The sequence below is a fragment of the Prosopis cineraria genome, unplaced genomic scaffold, assembly GCF_029017545.1.
Source record: "Prosopis cineraria cultivar Desert tree isolate PC_DT_omini unplaced genomic scaffold, ASM2901754v1 PC7, whole genome shotgun sequence".
Taxonomy (NCBI): Eukaryota; Viridiplantae; Streptophyta; class Magnoliopsida; order Fabales; family Fabaceae; genus Prosopis; species Prosopis cineraria.
Genome location: NW_026555338.1, coordinates 26,232,576 through 26,251,507, shown reverse-complemented (window position 1 = coordinate 26,251,507; position 18,932 = coordinate 26,232,576). Strand labels below are relative to the sequence as shown.

At 31.2% G+C, this 18,932-nt stretch overlaps 2 protein-coding genes across 3 annotated transcripts; one reads left to right on the top strand and one right to left on the bottom strand.

Moving 5' to 3' along the window:
* Positions 1-1,024: 1,024 nt before the first annotated feature.
* Positions 1,025-6,271, bottom strand: LOC129316208 (uncharacterized). Of its 2 annotated transcripts, none has more exons than XM_054960511.1 (9): positions 6,113-6,271; positions 5,854-5,964; positions 5,089-5,122; positions 4,272-4,323; positions 3,663-3,758; positions 3,281-3,334; positions 3,126-3,191; positions 2,308-2,386; positions 1,025-1,248 (listed from the first exon to the last, which is right to left on the bottom strand). In XM_054960511.1, the coding sequence occupies exons 1-9, from the start codon at positions 6,176-6,178 to the stop codon at positions 1,171-1,173; spliced, it is 636 nt and encodes a 211-aa protein (XP_054816486.1). In that variant the 5' UTR covers positions 6,179-6,271; the 3' UTR covers positions 1,025-1,170. The 2 variants fall into 2 exon arrangements, with proteins under 2 accessions (XP_054816486.1, XP_054816488.1); XM_054960513.1 differs by having other exon boundaries at positions 6,195-6,269.
* A 3,173-nt stretch (positions 6,272-9,444) lies between these two features.
* LOC129316642 (probable serine/threonine-protein kinase PBL2) lies at positions 9,445-15,789 on the top strand. The gene is made up of 9 exons (XM_054961050.1): positions 9,445-10,289; positions 10,593-10,735; positions 11,440-11,534; positions 11,984-12,180; positions 12,572-13,144; positions 13,408-13,556; positions 13,836-14,051; positions 15,007-15,219; positions 15,493-15,789. The coding sequence occupies exons 1-9, from the start codon at positions 10,157-10,159 to the stop codon at positions 15,787-15,789; spliced, it is 2,016 nt and encodes a 671-aa protein (XP_054817025.1). The 5' UTR covers positions 9,445-10,156.
* The last annotated feature ends 3,143 nt before the right edge of the window (positions 15,790-18,932 follow it).

Here is an 18,932-nt window from a genome sequence, read left to right as displayed (position 1 = left end):
TACTTCTTGCAATCTAGTTCATGAAGTTAATCCCTATATTTTCAAAATTAAAATTATAAAGATTAAAAATATTTTAAAATTTTAAAAATTAGTAATAAATTTTAAAATATTTTTAATCTTTATAATTTTAATTTTTAAAATATAGGGATCAATATTTAAGAAGTTAAAACTTCAGGAACTAACTTGCAAGAGACAAAATTTAAAGACTGATTTACAACCGAGTCAAAACTTCACGACTTGAATTATAATGAGTCAAAGTTGATATATTGATCTACAATTGGGTTAAAACTACAAGAACTAAATGATTCATTTTTTCTTAATTTTATCTAAACTACAATTCAAGATTTAAGATTATAATTAAAAATAAAAAATTGATTTTATGAAACATTAAATCAAAATCATTCAAAAAAAGATATGATGATTGAGATGGGAAATGAAGAGGAAGTGAAAAGAGTGGGTAATAAAGAAAAGCCAACTCCATTTTTTTCATAGTGCAGTAACGGAGTAAAAGATCCTAGTAGATACAGAAAATTTTTTTTGGCTAAAACCTTATTTTATCTACCTCTTTAATATTTTTTGATTAAATATCTCTCTTTAATCTTAAGCAACTGGCTTATCATATTTTATGACAAAGAGAATAAAAAGCGTTTGTAAATTAATCAACATCTAAATTAAACATGAAGATATATATTACGCCAAGACTATTTCAAGAGTGAAATCCTGATTACAAATTTTTGATAGTTTAAGTCTCCCGTAAAATTTTTTTAAAAATTAATAATAAATATTGACTTATGTAATTATAAATTTAAGAGTTCTAATTATAAATAATATATTTAAATTATAAATATAATTTTCGTTGTTAAAATTTTTATTTCTAACTCAGTATTTATAATATATTTTTTAATAAATTTTATTGAGAACTCTATTATGGGACTATCATAAATTCCTATATATCACGCTGAGACTAACAGATCAAGAGATTAATTATAGTTTTTTTTTTTTCACAAATTGGGGCCAAAAAAGCTCCTTGGCAAAAATTAAGGAGCTTAACATTTTCAGCAATTTTGGCAAAGATTTCAAGGGGGAAGAATCAAGAGATAATTGAACATGCTTTAATACAAATTTTCAGGTGATACAAAGTTAATTGGCTCTAATCAGATGTCTCATAAATCATGCCCAAAGCAATGTGATCACCAAAAATATGACAATTGCCAACCCAAAACAAAACGCCACGATTGCCATGAACGCCTGCAGAATGCAGATTGTTCAATCATTTAGTTAGGCCATAGAATGGCACAAGTATAATATAATAATACTGATTTTAACAAGACAAAAACTTTCATTGTGCTTCTTGGAAGGTGAGGTAATTATTTTTTTCCAGAAAAAAAAAATGGAAGCTTAGGTGAGTTAAGTTGGGACATACTTGAATCAGAGAATGTCTTTAGGCTCAAAGATCATTTATAGAACTACTTAGAGATTGCTTACCAACAAAATTTTCACATCAAGAGTGGATTCGATCTCACAACTTTGTAGGATATAAGTCAAATTCTTACCAATTAGGCCATTTGTTGGTGGAAGTTAGTTAATTATCAATTGGACTCCACATATGCTTTGCATCAATACTTTAGGACTCAAAAAGTATAATTTCATTTCAATTTCACCATTACAAGAGTGTGTGAATATCCTATATCAGTAACGTGATGAGATCTAAAAGCTCACTATCGAGATGGAATAACGAACACATAAATATTCTATAAAACATGGGATGTAACCAATGGATGGATGCTCTAGGGTGATGCCTCAAAGGCTAGTTATCAAGTGAAAGAATCAATCCACTTAGATACTCACAGAGAGCATTTCGTACCACAATCTTGGTCTCCTCAAGGGTCTTTTAAAAATCATATATTCTATAGGATTGAAACAATGTCATCCTTTCAACACCTAGATTGTTGTAAACAAATCTATGAAGATTTTAAATTGATTATGACACTAACTACAAGGATCAAAATAGTTTCTGTCCAACAAAAATATCTAAGTATAATATCAAGTACTTATTATCAATTCTTTTTAAACAAATTATTACACGTGGAGGAAGCGAGGTATTTAAAAAAAAAAATTCTAGATAATTGGTTAGGTTAGAATTTTAAAAATTGATCATAGCACTGTTGCTGAGGAACCGTTAAGGAACAAGGCGTGAGACTCAAACTGGAACTTCATAGTAAACCAAAACACACGCACATGCGCACGTGCCCCTGTAGAGAGAGAGAGAGGGAGGGAGCAAGAGGAAAAAGTAGTTCAGGAGATTACCTTCCCCTGAGACTCAAACTGGAACTTGATAGTAAACCATGACAATCCTCTGTCTACAAAAGGGGCCATTGCTAAAGCTCTGCACAAGAAAAAAGTCAATTGCATGAAATGGTTGTCATTATACTAGTAACCTCCTAGGTTTATGCGCTGCAAAATTTACAAAAGGGCATTTTCCAATTGTGAGTACTCCACAAAAACAAAGGTGAGAATTACAGCCAGCCCCCTCTCAAGAGAATTTATCACGGACAAGGACCAATTCAGAATGGATTGTTGTTAAAATGCAGAACAAGACTTGCTGTAATTCTCCCCAAACAAAATCAACAACCATAACAATGAATGCAAAGAGAGCTAATCCCTCTTCCTCCATTATCCACTGGTTTTATCACAGCTTTGGTCTTCAAGATGTGCAACGAATCAGGAAGGACAAGACTGAGGTAAAGTTTCTTTATAAGTTGATTATCAAATTCCCTAAAAAAATCCTATCATGGAACTTCTTTACAATTCAGTGTCACATTATTCACTCCATACGAGACATCCTCCAAATGCCATAATTCCATAACATAACCTAAATAGAAAACACCTAAAATCACAATCTAAGCATATTTTTTCCAAAAAAGAACTTCCATGCTGCTACTCAAACAATCTAGATGATCACTTCCATTCAGCTAAAAATTTGAAAGAAAATTCCCATCAACAATAGGAGTTATAGCATATGAAAAACAGTGAAAAAAATTTAAAAATGTTCTAGACTAACTAAAGACCACAAGAGAGATAATTACAAAGTTAGTCATGTTAAAGAGTTCAAGAAGGCAGCTCACCCTCCAGCTCTTACAAGTTTTGTCACTTGGCTACCAGCCCAGACCATGGCCATCACTTTGAGAAATCTGGACAAAGGTCAAAAGTTATTATCCTTAATACTGACAGCAGTTAAAAGGAGAAATCATGAGAGATAGGGTAATATGGATGTTCTTACCGTTCGACAGCGGCAAGATAACCCATCCTTTTAGGTGCTGGAACCACGTATAGCCTAACAAACAAACAACAAATTCCAAGTTAATGTTGGATATAGCATTTTATCCAAGGGCATTCAAGGGCTAAAAAAATAACCCAATGCATGTCACCTTAAAAACAAGTGATAGATAAGAAGTTAGAAGAAGTGAGATTCTTAACAAATGTGAACTGATTCAATGCCTTAGCCCAAGAACCTAAGCTATAACTCCAGAACAAGGGCGGGCCTTAGCCAAATCTAGGACTACTTACGATATTAGCCCAACCATATATCGCACACCCATACTATATGTATTATCAATATACTACAGTTTTAAAAAAAAAAAATCTTACACGTGTTCACATACCATACAAAAAGAAATGTTGGGAGATAGTATGCTGTGTTCAATAGTCCATAGGAAAGGATTCCAGACACTCCATATCTCTTCAGTTTCTTCAGGATCCTGATATATCAAACAAATGAGAGCTGGCTAAAGCTGTTTAAGCAAAGAAATATCTGTCAGAACAAGAAAGTTGGCACCATCAGCAATTTACACAATTTCTTAATGTCAACAATGAGAAAACAGTGTGGGAGAGGGAAGGGGCGATCATAATTTCCATACTTAATTGATTAGTAATGAAAGATGAAGGTTTTGATTAGGTATCATTGTAGCCTTCTTTCTGCATCCTCTCTGGGAATAAAGGAAAGAGTAGACCTTCATTCCTCCCTCCCTTTGTCATTCCCTGCAATTTTCTCCATCCCCCAAACAAATGATGCATCTGTTTCTCTACTTGTTATGCTCATTCCTTAATTTTTTTTTTTTTATCATTATTCATCAACCTACTCCATGAGGTTGCTTGTCAAGAAACAATCACACCTCATCAACTTATTATGTAAGATACAAGATAAAGCAGATAAGAAATTTTCTGGCCTTAGTCAATTTCTAAAAGAGCAAAACAGGGCAGGTAATACATACTTGTTGGATGTCAGGGACTCCGCTTCTGTTGTCTCTTCTCTTTCTGATGAACCTAAAAATGCCCTGTGGTGGTTATGACTTAAGATACTTGAAACTTCAAATCAAAATGAAGACCAAGATGTCCATGCTACGAATAAATGATAAAATCCCATATATAGCTATGAATTTGAGCTCATTGACTTGACCATTTCCCCTCTTCCCTTCCAGTTGAAACAATGAAACAATTTAATCTATTACATTCCTTCTAAGCACATAACACCTAGTCAATTGTCACAAGTTACACACTCAAACATTTGAATATAACTCTATTCAACTCAGTATATAGGTAAACAGCCTGCACTAGATGAAAAACAAACTAGAAAGTAACTAAATCCACCAAGGTGTTTTTTTTTTTTTTCATATAATAACACATTGCCCTCCAAGGTGTTCAAACTTCACAACACAGTTCTAAATTTCACATTTTTCACAAAATAAGAGAAACCAACAATTGGATTAGGGATTTCCATAGCCAGTGATCGATGGTGGCATGTGCAGTGTATGCATTATGACAGATGGCAACTTTTACAATTTAACTAGATGCTCAAATCTGAATGACTTGATTGGAAATTTAATCCACAACCGTTTGACCAGAAAATAATGTCCTTAATTCAAAATTCTACGAGAAAAAAAAAATGAAACAATATATAATCTATAAGTAGTCGCCCTATACATAAATAATGAACACTCTGGCTCATCATACGGAATTAGAATTCATATTTAGTTAACATGAAAAGATCTACATTATTGCATGCTTCAATAAACATAAGTAGTCATGTACCTTCATGCTTGCATGCGTCTGATAGCTCATGTGTCTGACCTTACACCAACAAGAGATATATGACGATAATCCAGTTAGTCATAAAAAAAAGTAAAGTCATAGACATAATTTATTGCACTCGTAAAACGTTTCATGCGGAAGAAAGTTTATAAAAAAAATCCAGAAACTTTAAATTTTTTGATCTTCTATAAGAGGATAGTGTAACCTATTTATCTATTATCTTTAGTGACTTCCTGAGACAAATAGTCTTTCTCTATCATTCTGCAAATCTTTTTTGTTTTGTTTTGTTTTTTGTTTTTGTTTTTGTTTTTTTTTTTTTTGTTTGGCTGTGCGTTGTCATTATAGTCAACAAAACAATCATTTTCAAGAGACTCTTAACCATTCATTTGAAGTTTATGTCATTATAACTTACAATAAAATACATTTTCCATGAAAATCTTTAACCATCAAGGCATCGTACCATTGAAGAATGAGGATATGAAACTCTAATCAATCCAATACACATAAACTTATAGCCTCCAATTTCGTCGATAGTAAGAAAAATAACAAAAGGGAACAAATTTGACAGTAAAATGAACTAGAAAGAAAGCATTTGACGGCAGAAACTGTCATGAAGAACAAGCAGCAGATTTTGCAATATAAAATTCAAATTCTAATAAACTAATGAATTAAAAAATCACTCCCGCACATAAAAAGTTAATTATGAAAAAGCAACAAGAAAAGGAGAAAGAAGAAATTAGTCGAATTTCGTGATAGATTACTCACATTGTCGCTGCTATTCGCCAAGCAAGGCCATCTACGGAGGCTGTGATGATGCAGATGGGCATTACTCCGCTTAGCGCAGTAACTGCGCATGAGTACGCTATCATTCAAGCTCTTGAACCCGAATTAGCGCATATATAAAGAGAAGGGTCAGAAGAAGAGCATGAAATGAAATCCACAGAAAATGAAACAAAAAAAAAAAAAACAATCTGATTGATAAGAAGCGAACAAAAATGGTAATAATTAGGCTTAAAAGAAGTACGTAGGAATGAGGACGTGAAGGATGTATCCAGAGAAAGCGGTGAGTAAATTTAATAGTGAGAGACATTGGAGGAGAGATTCACGTGAAGAACACGAAGCTTGAGAGTTGAGAGTTCCTTGCTCAGCTTCAGCTACGAAATGGGGATGACGAACTCGCCGAGTGAAAATGCAAAACAACCTTAGGCAAAACATAAGTATTGATTTTTATAATTTTATTGAATTTTAACTTTAAATTTTATAATATTTTTAGATTAAAAATATTAAAATTATATAAATTAAAGTAATAAATATCACCCAATTTTTTTTTAAATTACAAGTAATGAAAATACTGAAAAAATTTATAAAAATTAAAAAAAATTCAATAAAATTATAAAAATTGATGAACATAATTATGTTTTTCCTTATTTTTAAGCTATAGATTATTTAACATACTCTCCCTTCCAATTTTTAAACAAAATTATAAATATTAATAAATTTTATTAAATATATTGTATACCTTTATTTTTAAAATAGCACTTCATTTAATATTTTATTTATAAAAAGAAAATATATTAAAAGGATAGTATTAAAAAAAGTATAATTAGTGAAACTTTAATTTTATTAAAATATTTTATATTTTAAAATGTTAAAAAAATTAAAAATATTTTATAATTTGAGACAGTATATAATAATAACAAATCTAAAAACACATGTAGAGGAGCAAAATTGAAAATCATCTAAAATATGGAGGACCTAAAACTAATTTTTACATTTATTTTACAAATAAAATTTAAAAATTTTCAAAAGAGCAATGGAATTGTGTGGAAGCACCCCTTCGCGCTTTGCATTAGTCCCAGTTAAAGTGGTAGTGTCCAAGCATATTATTAATTAAATAGGTTGAGAGGCATAAATTCCCTTATACCAGCCATGTCAGCAGACAATATTATTATTATTATTATTATTATTATTATTATTAAACATACGATGACATGGCAAGCCATCCCATATGTCAACTTGTTTGTTTGTTTTGTAGCCTGATCATTGATCAACTTGTTTGTTACCATGAAAACAAAATTAAAGCTCCATGTGAATTGAAAATTGATGAATGTATCATGTGTGTCTCTTTAAAATTAAATTATTCTCATTATTTTGGTCAAAAACGTGATTTTGATTAGAATAACTAATTACCAAACACATTAAAAAAATTTAAATTAATACATAATATAAAATTAATATAAAAATATTTACAAAATATAATCTATCATTGTTGTGCATGTTTAAATCAATATAAAATATAAAATTTATACTATGCAAAAGTGGTCCTTAGTTTTTGAGCATTGTATGAAAAATGTGCTTGGCTCAATTATTGTCTAACTCAATATCTCTTTTTACATTGAGGGAGAATTATTCTTGTTTAATAACTAGTTAAAAAAGTGATTATATATCTTTTGACTAAGATTATTTTGTTCAAAATAACGTTTTAACTAGAAGTAAGTATTACCAAACACATTAAAGATTGCCCTGACAAAAGTGGTCCTTGGGATTTTCTTAGTTAAGATAACATGATGTTAAGAGAAGCATGAGAGTATGAGAGTAAAAATACCTATAATATTATTAAAATTAGTGCAAAAGTGATTAATCCATTAAATTTTTTAAATGTTGATTATTTAGCTGATACCTAAGTAGAAGTTAATCATTTTTTCTTTGACACGGACAAAAAAATTCTCAACTGACACATGACATGCATAATCAACATTTAATGGTTAAAGTTAACGGTGTTAGGTTAAAGTTAACGGTTTGATCACTTTTGCATCTAGTCATGTAATTTTATGGATATTTTTACCTTTTTTCTTACTTTAGGATACTGAGTGCCTTTGGTTGATCGCTTTGTGGGTATTTTTATCCTTTTACTCTTACATTTTTCATAAGAAATATGCTTTCAAAAAAGTGTCCTCAATTTCCAACTAGATTAACATATGTCAAAGACTTGGTATACTGAAGTTCAGTCAAAAAATAAGCCACAATATACTTCTTTTGATCTTAAATTTAGAAGTCAGATAACAAAGGGCAAGACTTTGAAATTTAGCTTTACTCCCTCCGAACCAAAATATCTGGACATTGATAATTAATTCACGATTCTAAAAGAAATGTTAGTTGAAACTTTGATTTCTTAAAAAAAAAATTACATCTTTTCAAATTTATCCTTATTAAATACTCTATATAAATGCTTTAATAATGATAATTAATTTCAATGCATCATTTTTTAAAAAAGAGTAATAAATAAAATAGAGGTATAGTTGAAAAATAATTATAAAGATTACACAAAGCCTTATATTTTGGACCAACAAGACTTCTAAAAGGTATCCTACACTAAGGCCTGAAGGGAGTATATATTTAATATATTTTTATCCAATTGAAAAGCACTTGGTTCAATTGGTTAAAAAAGTTGAATCAATTTATCTTAGACTCTCAAATTTAAGTTTTAAGATATACAATCATATTAAATAAATATGTCAAAAATATTTTCAATATACTTGTGAGGCCACCGTTGGTAATAACAATCCTACACAAGGGAGGGTTCGAATTAGTTTGGATAAAATGTAATAATACCCCCAAGTTTTTGAAGATATCGAGCGATGAAATAAAAAAAAATTTTATCTAATTAAATTAAGACAAATAAATTTTAAAATATTCATAATAAAAGTTTTTTTAATAAAATAGATAATTTATAAAAAAAATCTACATGTCTTGATGTGAAAAAAATAATTTAAATATACAAATCAAGTATATAAGATTTTCGTGATAACTGATTCACACATATTAAGAAAATTATTGAGTTACTTAGTTGTTTAAAAAATTTTGTTAGTTTTCCTAAAGTATCCCTTCTTTTAATCATTTGCATTAGAAACCACCTCTATTGATTGCTTATATTTGCATGCACAATTAAGAGGAATAGTTTGAGGTAAAAAGTAATAAATATGAGAGACAAAAGAAATTGAGGCCCAACCAAACTTCTTGAATCATCCAAATCTGAAAAATCCCAAAGTTGTTTCATTGTTGTTGTCACCAATTTCATTTAGCATGTTCATAGACTACATTACCAGAAGCTTGAATGTGTGTGTGTATATTTTCAATTATCATAATGAACTAGTGGTTTGCCCAAAACAATTGATAACATTTTTGTTTCTTTCAATCTAGGCAAATCTTAACATCTTATCCCTAACAGTTGATAAAATGTAAAAAAAAAAATATTTTTAGAAGAGTAACCCCTATCTAGATTTAATAATACTCAATCATAATTTGGATTATACCAAATATCAGATACTATATTATAAAATAAAGACATATTACCCATCGGAAGAATTCTTTCTTTCTTTTTCTTTTTTCTTTCTTTCTTTCTTCTTTTTCTTTTCTTTTCTTTTGTTTTTTTCCTTTTGGCAAAATATGATGACCATCTGCCTAACTGTACTGACAATGATCCTATTATTTTAGAAGTCTATTACCAACCAAAAAAACCACCTCCGAGACTTCGTTTAAAAGCTTAGGATTGATCGAATGCATCTTAGATCCCAACAATATCAAATTAAAATAGAATCTCCAAAAATAATATAATATTCTTAGAAATTGTTCATAAAATCTCCTCCTTACTTTCATACCCTCACATTGAATATCCGAATATACTGCTATGAGCAATCTACCTCTTGAGAAGCTCTTATCCTCTCATCACTCCCCTTTTACTTCTTTTCCTACACTGTTTTGTTTTTTGTTATGAGACTTTTTGAAGCATAGTTACACAGAAGTGTGTGCGTGCGTGGACTCTCTTTGATTTTTCCCCCCTCCCTTTTGGTCGTGATTACGACTCACTTTGTTCATGAATAGATCATTTATCAGAAACACACAAACTTTTAGGGAAAGCAAATGAAAGTGAAGGAAAAGGTCATTATGGTTGAAGTGTAATGTTAACTAATTATCATTCATTCCTGTTTTAAATAAGAAATTGGGGGTCAGTATCAAAGAAAAATTTGAGAGGAATACTTCAAACAGAGATTTTAAGAGGGGGAAACAAATGTCTTTAGAGCTTCAGAGGGTAGTGGTGATACAAGATGCTTCAGAAGACGTGAGCACCTGTGCAATAAAAAAGGTTCTGAAACAGCTTTCTCTAAAACCTGGAGATGCGCTCACAATTCTTGCTATATTTGGTATGTCTTGCTGTTTGATTATATTTATTTTTTTCCTTAAAAAGAAAATAACTTATTATTTAATACCATTAGAGTCATCTCCATTATATAAAATGGAGTTGAGTCAAACAAAAAGAACTAATTTTTCATAATGTAATGAACTAAGATTTGAATTCTCATTGAGAGGAGTGCTCACATTTGCCCAACCCTGGTTCGAATAGGATTGCCTCTAATAATCAAAAAATACAACTTGAGTCTGAAGCTGCGTCACTTACTGATACAGCTGGCTTTCTAAGTCCTTGTTCTTTTCCTTTTTCTTGTTAGGGAACAAAATCGTCAAGATGGATTCAAGATCATTTGTTGCAACAGATCTGAAAATTCTTCAAAAGGAACTTTGCAAGACAAAAGAAGAATATCGTAAGAGACCAAGAGTCATGAAACTTTCTGAGTATTGTGAAGCAAAAAATGTGAGTTCATTCTGATATAACTTCATAGCCTGTATCAAGTAATTCAATGAAAAAATCACGCTATTAGAGTATTTAAGGCTTCAAATAGGTCTCTAAATTATAAAGGGATTGCATAAACTTCACAAGTAGGGAACAAAGCCATACAAACTAGAATTCGAAATGTTTGAAATAACTTTTAAACATGATTTTTCTTCTTATGCCTGGAAGCATGATAATATTCTCACTATTAAAAGATTTATGGGATTACAAATGACAAAGCTTTCATTAGGGGAACAAATGTTTGTACAGCAGCACAGCACAACACAACACAACATGTATCACTTCTTTCCCTTAAATTCCTTAAGTGTTTGATTCAGGTCATCCAATGTAAAAATAAAACCAACAATTTTTTTTCCCCAACTCAGCTCCACAAGTTATGCTTTTATTGAAGAATATAATAGCAAAAGCTATAAAACTGCATTATTTTTGACAAATTATCTGGTATCAAAATTATTGATAAATTTAAGTTTGAGTCAGGATAGGTCCCGAGTGTGGGGAAACTCTCCTAATGAAGTTTTTTCTGTCTATTTGATTTTCTTAAACATTGTTGAGTTCCTTACCACTTTAACCAATCATACTTATTTTTTCCCCTGATTACTGACTCTAGTTGATTGTCTTTCACTGTAATGGCTGATGCAATCACTCTTGGCTGTGGTACATTTCAGATAGTATTCCAGATAGGAGTGCTTGCATACCCTTCTCCAGAGGTTACTTGTAAAGCTGTCGATAAATTTAGGGCAACATGCTTGATACTTGATAGGTCAGCTTCCATATCTTAGCCTGCAACTTGCTTACAAGTAAAAGAAAAGCCAATTAACTACTGGTTAGATAGATTTGTATAAGTATTGAAAATTAGCTTACAAGGTTTTGAGAAATCAGGCATTTAGCTGAAAACAATAAAGTTCGGATTTTGTTACAAAACGATTCATTGGCCTCCACTCAGTAGGCCACGCTTTTGAGTTTAAGGTGATCTTTGACATGGCATCATAGTGTCCATGAATAGCTAGTCTAGATTTTGATCTTTCTAACCTTGCTCTATTAACTTTTATGTGAACTATCATTGCCTCATTCGTAATATTGGCAATGGCAATGGCATATCAGGATCAAGCAAACTACAACTAACTTTATGATGCTGCGACCTACAAACTTAAGACTACTTCTTATTGATATAAACTGTCTTCAGCTTGGGAAAATTTCATCTTAATGCAGACACATGAACAAAGATAAGAGGCACTTCATGGACAATCTCGCCTGTGGCATTTATAGGATAAGGAATCGGTATAGCATTCAAATGCTAAAAAAGCCAAAACTAACAGAGAACATAAAATCATTTGCTGAGAGCTCAAATTATGTAGGAAACATGGAAATGATCCCAGGAAGCTCAGAGGAACCATCTTCTCATAAGAGTAAGGATATTCTTTTCCCATAATATTATTGCCTATATGATATCCAACTATATTTACTGCTGTTAGAGATTATGATACAAATATTTATGGTGATGCACTAAAAGACTCAAGTTTCCCAAATCTTATATGTTTTCTTTTTGTCAAATTAAACTTTGGATTCTCTAAGCCACATAACCCACACTATGAAACTCCATGTCATGACTCATGAGCATTTTAAGACTAATTGTCCAATTTAGTCAATGACTCCAACTGAAAGGCTTGGAATAACTTGTTATGAAAAGCTATGATTTCGTCTAAATCTGCATACCTTACGTGATGTATCAAGAAGAATCAATCTATGATTTTTGACAAATAAACAATACATTGAGATAACCTATGGTGAATCAAACAGGAACCATATCATCAAGTGAGCATCCCATGGAAACTGGAGTTTCAAGTCTTCAAATTTCCAAAGCCCTGATTTCCAGTCATTCTCTGAAGTCCCAAGAGGAGCAAAATTTTCCGAAGACTAAACACCAAACATCAGGGAAACATTCAATATTTGACAATTCTGAGAGTACAGAGATAGGCCAAACAGAAGCACCTCAACTTGAGATGAAAGAGGAGTTTGCAAACCCAGTTTGTTCAGTGTGCAAGAACAAAAGACCAAAAGCAGGATGGTCAAAAGACTTCAGTTGCTCTGAGCTTTACAAAGCCACAAAAGGATTTTCCCAGAAGAATTTTCTATCAGAAGGTGGATTTGGATCAGTATACAAAGGGCAGTTAGATGGAATGAAAATTGCTGTTAAGCAACACAAATATGCTAGCCTTCAAGGGGAGAAGGAGTTTAAGTCAGAGGTGAATCTATTAAGCAAAGCAAGACATGAGAATGTAGTCAAGATCTTGGGATCATGTTCTGGAGGAAACAAAAGGCTTCTTGTTTATGAATATGTATGCAATGGTTCACTGGATCAGCACCTATCTCGTAAGATTAATAGTCTAAGTTTAGAGTGACCTGTTATTTTGGTACCCCAAAGATGCCAATTCTAACAGTTTAGTCTTCAAAATATAATTACCATAACATCAATCTAAACCTTTTGAAAAGTACACCAATTAGATATGAAAAAGAGTTACAAACTAGCAATATTGTCCCTGTGAATCAATTTTCTACAACATGGAATATTCTTGGTTTATGTGGATGCTCTTGATACGGTTTATTACAGACTAACTTCTGCCAAATTTATGCAGAACACTGTCGAGCTCCGCTAAGATGGGAAGATAGGATTAAAGTAGCAATCGGATCTGCAAAAGGACTGCTATACTTGCATAAGAATAATATCATACACAGAGATATGAGGACCAACAATATCCTCTTAACACATGATCATCAAGCATTGGTAAGAAAGCATTTATGTGTTATTAGTTAGATATTGATTGCAAAATATTTGGCATACCATAAATTATTAACATCACTTCTTGTGATGAGGAAAATGAGACAGAAAACCTAAGGGATAGAGGCTAATAACCACTCTAGGCTCATTGAATTAGTTCTTCACTAATAATCACTTAACTTGTTTTCTTTGTTTATTAATGCTTGTACTAGCTGGGAGACCTTGGTTTGGCATGAAGTCAACATCACATAACGTGTTTTCTTTGTTTATCAATGCCTATAATAGCTGGGAGACTTTGGTTTGGCTAGAAGTCAACATCAAGACTCAATCCATTCGACAGAGGTTGTTGGGACTTTAGGATATTTGGCTCCAGAATATGCAGAATATGGCAAAGTGTCAACTAAGATAGATGTTTACTCTTTTGGAGTAATCCTATTGCAGTTAATAACTGGAATGAGGACTACAGACCAAAGACTTGAAGGCCGAAGTCTTGTGGGATGGGTAAACAACATTAATGCCATTAAGTTTTATTAATTCATACATATTTAATTTTTTTGGTACAAATTGAGCTCTTAAAGACTTCCACACTTTCTATCTACTTGTTTTCTCTGGATTTATTAATAATGTTTTATTTACTTTAATTTTTACATGTTAGCACCAAGACCAGTTCTTCTTAGTCAAATATTGCAATATAATTGCTGATGGAAACTAAAATTGGAATATATTAGGCCTTTTTGGCTTGAGATTGAACCTTGGAAATTGGAATATTTTCCCCCTCAAATTCTGTCGTTTTAGTAGGTACTTAGTTTTCTTTACAGCCAACGTAGGGGTGGGTGTGGCGGTGGGTGTGTGTGTGCATGTGTTTTGGCCAGAAAGCCAATGTAGGTATATGATGCAAATAGTTGCTCACTAACTACAGCCAATCCCGATGAATCTTCAAGCATAAGTGGAGAACATTAATTGTTTATCATGTTTTTCTTTAAGTTGACTTTCAGGGAATGTTTGGAGGGGTAATGGAAGCGAAGGGAAGGTGTCATAGAAACCTTCCCTCCTGCTTGAGAGTTTTCTTTTGGGAGAGGAGAGTGAAGATTTTTCAACTAAACCACCTCCAAAATTTTCTTCCTTCTTTTTAGTTTTAAAAATTGGGAAATTTCGAAAGATGAAATTTTCCCAGAAAAAGATAAGCAAAAACACCATTAATAAAAGAAGAGAGAAAGGAAATGACCAGTATGATTCAGGCTGGGGTTGTCTCCGAATCATATGGTCATGTTCTCTTCAAATGTACACAAAGTATGCCTACTTTAAATGCATCTAGAGATGACAAAACCACAAAATCAGAAGAGAAGCCTGATCCATATGATTCATCACTGCAATGGCAAGACCAAGATTTTGCCCTTAAATATTCTCATGTTAATTCCTTGGATTCTGTCTTATGATCTCATCGTTGTTCTTGCAGGCAAGACCACTGTTAAGAGAGAGGAATTATCCAGATCTAATCGACGAAAGGATCATGAATTCTCATGATTTCCATCAACTATTCTGGATGGTTCGAATTGCAGAGAAATGTCTAAGCAGGGACCCTCACAAGAGATTAAACATGGCTGAGGTAGGTCTTCATTATTCGTTAAACCACTGTATCAGAAGAATGAAATGCAGATTAGTGCCAAAGGCAATATTGGGTCATTGCTTGTATATTCACAACCTTCTAATTAGATCCATTTTCACACAATAAGTGGACAGAAATTCAAGTTCTCTAAACATAGTCACTATTATTATAATTTTTAAGTTAATTCCAAACAAGGCATCGTCCACCATCTAGAAATCTAGGCATTACATACAACCATATAAGTATAAAATCACAATAATCTCAGAAACAAAGCCATAGTCATAATTACCAAATCTCTGATGCGCTGAATTCTTGGTGGGATTAACGAGATTACAGGTGGTCACTGCTTTAACTCTCATAGCGGAGGGCAAGATATGTGGGATCACAGGAAGAGATTACTTCCCTGTGAGATCAGATTCATTCTACAGCATATCAGGCGCAAGTGAGGAATCATCAGAAGAAGAAACAGTGAATAATGTGGAAGATGCGTTAGAAAGTGCAATTACAGATTCCAGAAGCAACATGAGCCAGATGATTGTGATATCAAGAATCCCTACTCCTCCTCCATCTCCTCCTCAAATGGATGCCACTTCCCTTAGCAGGTCAAGCAAGCACAGTGGAAGTCCAGGATGACAAGTCAAAGATGGAGACTCGAGCTGAATGAAAAGGATGAAATAATTTCAAGGGACACCATTGCAGAGATGGAAGAGAAGATACTATGACGGTTCTTGTGACACACTGACATATCAGCTTAATAAATATACATTGAGAATGACAAGAAAGAATGAGTACATTAATGTCAAATCATTTTTTTTTACTTTTTAAAAAAACATATTCAAACTTAAATAAATTTTATTTTAAAAAAAGTTAATATTTTTATTTTAATAACAACTTATTTTATATTAATTTTTATTTATAAATAATTTATTTAAACAATCTTTAAATATTAAAGTCTCTTAAACATTTTAAATGTTTAAACATAAAAAAAAGAGTTTTGATCTTGAATTTGAAAACTTTGTCTGTCAAGCAATCCTAATTTAGTCACTTTCTCACGTTTTGTGATAATAATTGCTTGATTTGAATTGTCAAGAATTTTGTTATATAATATTTAAAAAATATTACATCTCACATTTTTTTAAATGATAAACATAAGGATGAATTTTTTTAAAAAAATATATTTTAATACTTTTTATCTCAAATTATAAGATAATTTAAAATAAGATTATACATATCAATAAAACTTAATAATAATACTTTATAAACTTATTTTTTAAAATAAAAATATAAACTTTAAAAATTACTCATCATTTAATATTATTTTAAATTTAAATTTACAATCATTTCAATTTTCTCTCAATTTACAGGGTAATGTTGGGAAAGTGTTATTAGTAAAATTTTATTTTTATTAAATTATCTTATATTTGAAACAACAAAATTTTTTCAATGCTGTCTTATAATTTGAGACAATAGGAGCAATTTTCAAGCATTAATAAAATATAACAACTATAATTAAAATACTCATAGTGAACTTAGGTCGTTCACCAAATTCAAATATCTAATTTAATAGGGGGAATCATATCCAAACACAAGCACTAGCCACAAAACTTATTCGTGAATAAAAACTAATAACAAGTTTTGTTCATGAAAAAAGATAAATTTATATTTTCATTTTAACAATAATTTATTTTATATTGATTTTTGTAGAATAAATTTTTAGTCATGTCCATTCTCCCAATTTAACATGAGGTCTTTTCTTGCACTTGTAAGTTTTTAAAAAATTAATTTAGATACTTTGCAATCAATCTTTTTTTTTTTAAAAAAGAAATGAGTAAATTGTAATGTAACTCATTTTATAGTTTGCAAAAAAAAAAAACTCATTTTATAATTCAGTGATCCCATGGCACTTTACAGTTTAGAATGGTGAGATGATAGCTTTTCTAGGAAAAAAAAAATAATTTAATATTTATTAATTAATTTAGTAATTTGCATCCCGTCCTCAGGCAATATGGGCTTATCCCAATATTTCTTTTTTTTTTTTTTGGTTTATTCATAAGAGTCAAACTCAAAACTTTGATATCAAATCTCTTTTTTGATTTCATGATATCATATCTCTTTAACTGAGCTCAATACTCAATTATCGCTAATAAAATGGTTGCACTTGCCCAAAAATGTATTCATTCTTCAAGCTGTAATAAAATTTCCTTTATTTTGTGTGTAATAACTATTTGCACAGTTGATAAAAATTTTCTGTGATGTTTTTATTTTTATTAATTTATTATCATTTAAGATTTAAATGGATATAAAATTTAAAATATCAAGATGAATGGCGCAAAATATGTAAAGAAAAGGAGCAAAATATAAAGATTTACTCCCTCCAATCTAACATACAAGTAACTTTCAATTATATTTTGCATATTAAAAAAAATTTATAAAAATATATATTGTTTTCTTTTTTATCCTTAATCCTAGTTATTAATAATAAGTGATAAGATCATAAATTCACACAAGCATCCATATTTGTAAAAATGGAAAGAAAAAAAAATTACAACTACCAAGCATCCATGCCAAGTTGCAAAAATTCACACAACCAGCATATAAAGCCTCGCAACACAATATGAAAATTGAATGATACTTTGATATCAAATAGGGCTCAATCCAAACTTCAACCAATATATCAGAGATTAAATCTTTTAAATAAATATCAAAACACCATAATACTCATATTTGCATAAAATCCCAAAAAACTTGAGTTAAAATCATTATAGGTCATGGAAAAATATAATTAAAACTAAAAAATGACATGTGTCAAGCCGAAGAATAATCGGAAACCATAAGTTTGATTCTTCGGCCCCATCCTTTGTGAACCACTGCAAACCCTCACACGAAAATTGCAAACGGTAACGAATAAATATTCTAATCTACATTAACAAACCATTACAACTCATTTCACAAACAGATACCTATACATAGGTACTTTTGCAATGCGTTTCGCAACTGATTTCACAATCATGAGAATGTTGTTCTCACAACAACTAAAATATTTAACTCATTTAAAACAACCATAACAAGTTATACAAGCCCTAACCCTTCCTTATATCTCCTTCATACTTTTATCCTGTTAAGTGAAGCTTAGTTCAAGAATCCACCCTGTCTAGTGGCGGATTAAAGACCTTAGGTCAGTTGGGACAAAAGGACAAAATACTCGAATTAAAACTAGTAAAGTCAAAAAGGATTAATTTTACATGCCTTGCATGTAATTTTCACAAAAATTAGTGGGGGCAAGTGTCCACCCTTACTACAACATAGGTTCACCACTGACCTCGTCACTAGTGGAGGGGGTACACTTTCAACTTCATCCACGAACAAATACAATTCCCTATGTTGTATCCGCGATCAAACACTAATAGAGGCCAACTATTTATCCCAAGTTTCCTATTTAAATCCCTAATACAAATCCAAATCAATTCCTACTAACTCCATGTCCTCAAATGAAGATTTCAGATGTTACATGTATATCTTTATATCGAGAAAGAATCATAATTGTTTGAGAAAAGTGATTTTTGTAATAGAATCATTGTCATAGTTTTGGCCAACCTAAACCCTAAAATCACGTCTTGATCATAATTAATTGATTACCAAACGTATTAACATCCAATCAGCCTAAGGGCTTTTCCCTAATAAGATAACAACTAAAGCTGTCTCTCTCTCTCTGTTTTTTTTTTTTTTGTGTGAACATAATATCAGTAGCCATTCAAAAAAGTAAAAGGTTCGACACA

What these genes read in the sequence shown, in the direction of transcription:
- LOC129316642 (XM_054961050.1), top strand. Translation starts at nt 10,157, where the DNA reads ATGTCTTTAGAGCTTCAGAGGGTAGTGGTGATACAAGATGCTTCAGAA. An exon ending in AGTATTGTGAAGCAAAAAAT is followed by an intron (nt 10,736 to 11,439) that starts GTGAGTTCATTC and finishes GGTACATTTCAG; the next exon opens with ATAGTATTCCAGATAGGAGT. An exon ending in GCCGAAGTCTTGTGGGATGG is followed by an intron (nt 14,052 to 15,006) that starts GTAAACAACATT and finishes TTGTTCTTGCAG; the next exon opens with GCAAGACCACTGTTAAGAGA.
- LOC129316208 (XM_054960511.1), bottom strand. Translation starts at nt 6,178, where the DNA reads ATGTCTCTCACTATTAAATTTACTCACCGCTTTCTCTGGATACATCCT. An exon ending in CTTCACGTCCTCATTCCTAC is followed by an intron (nt 5,965 to 6,112) that starts GTACTTCTTTTA and finishes TTCGGGTTCAAG; the next exon opens with AGCTTGAATGATAGCGTACT. An exon ending in AGACGCATGCAAGCATGAAG is followed by an intron (nt 4,324 to 5,088) that starts GTACATGACTAC and finishes GGGCATTTTTAG; the next exon opens with GTTCATCAGAAAGAGAAGAG.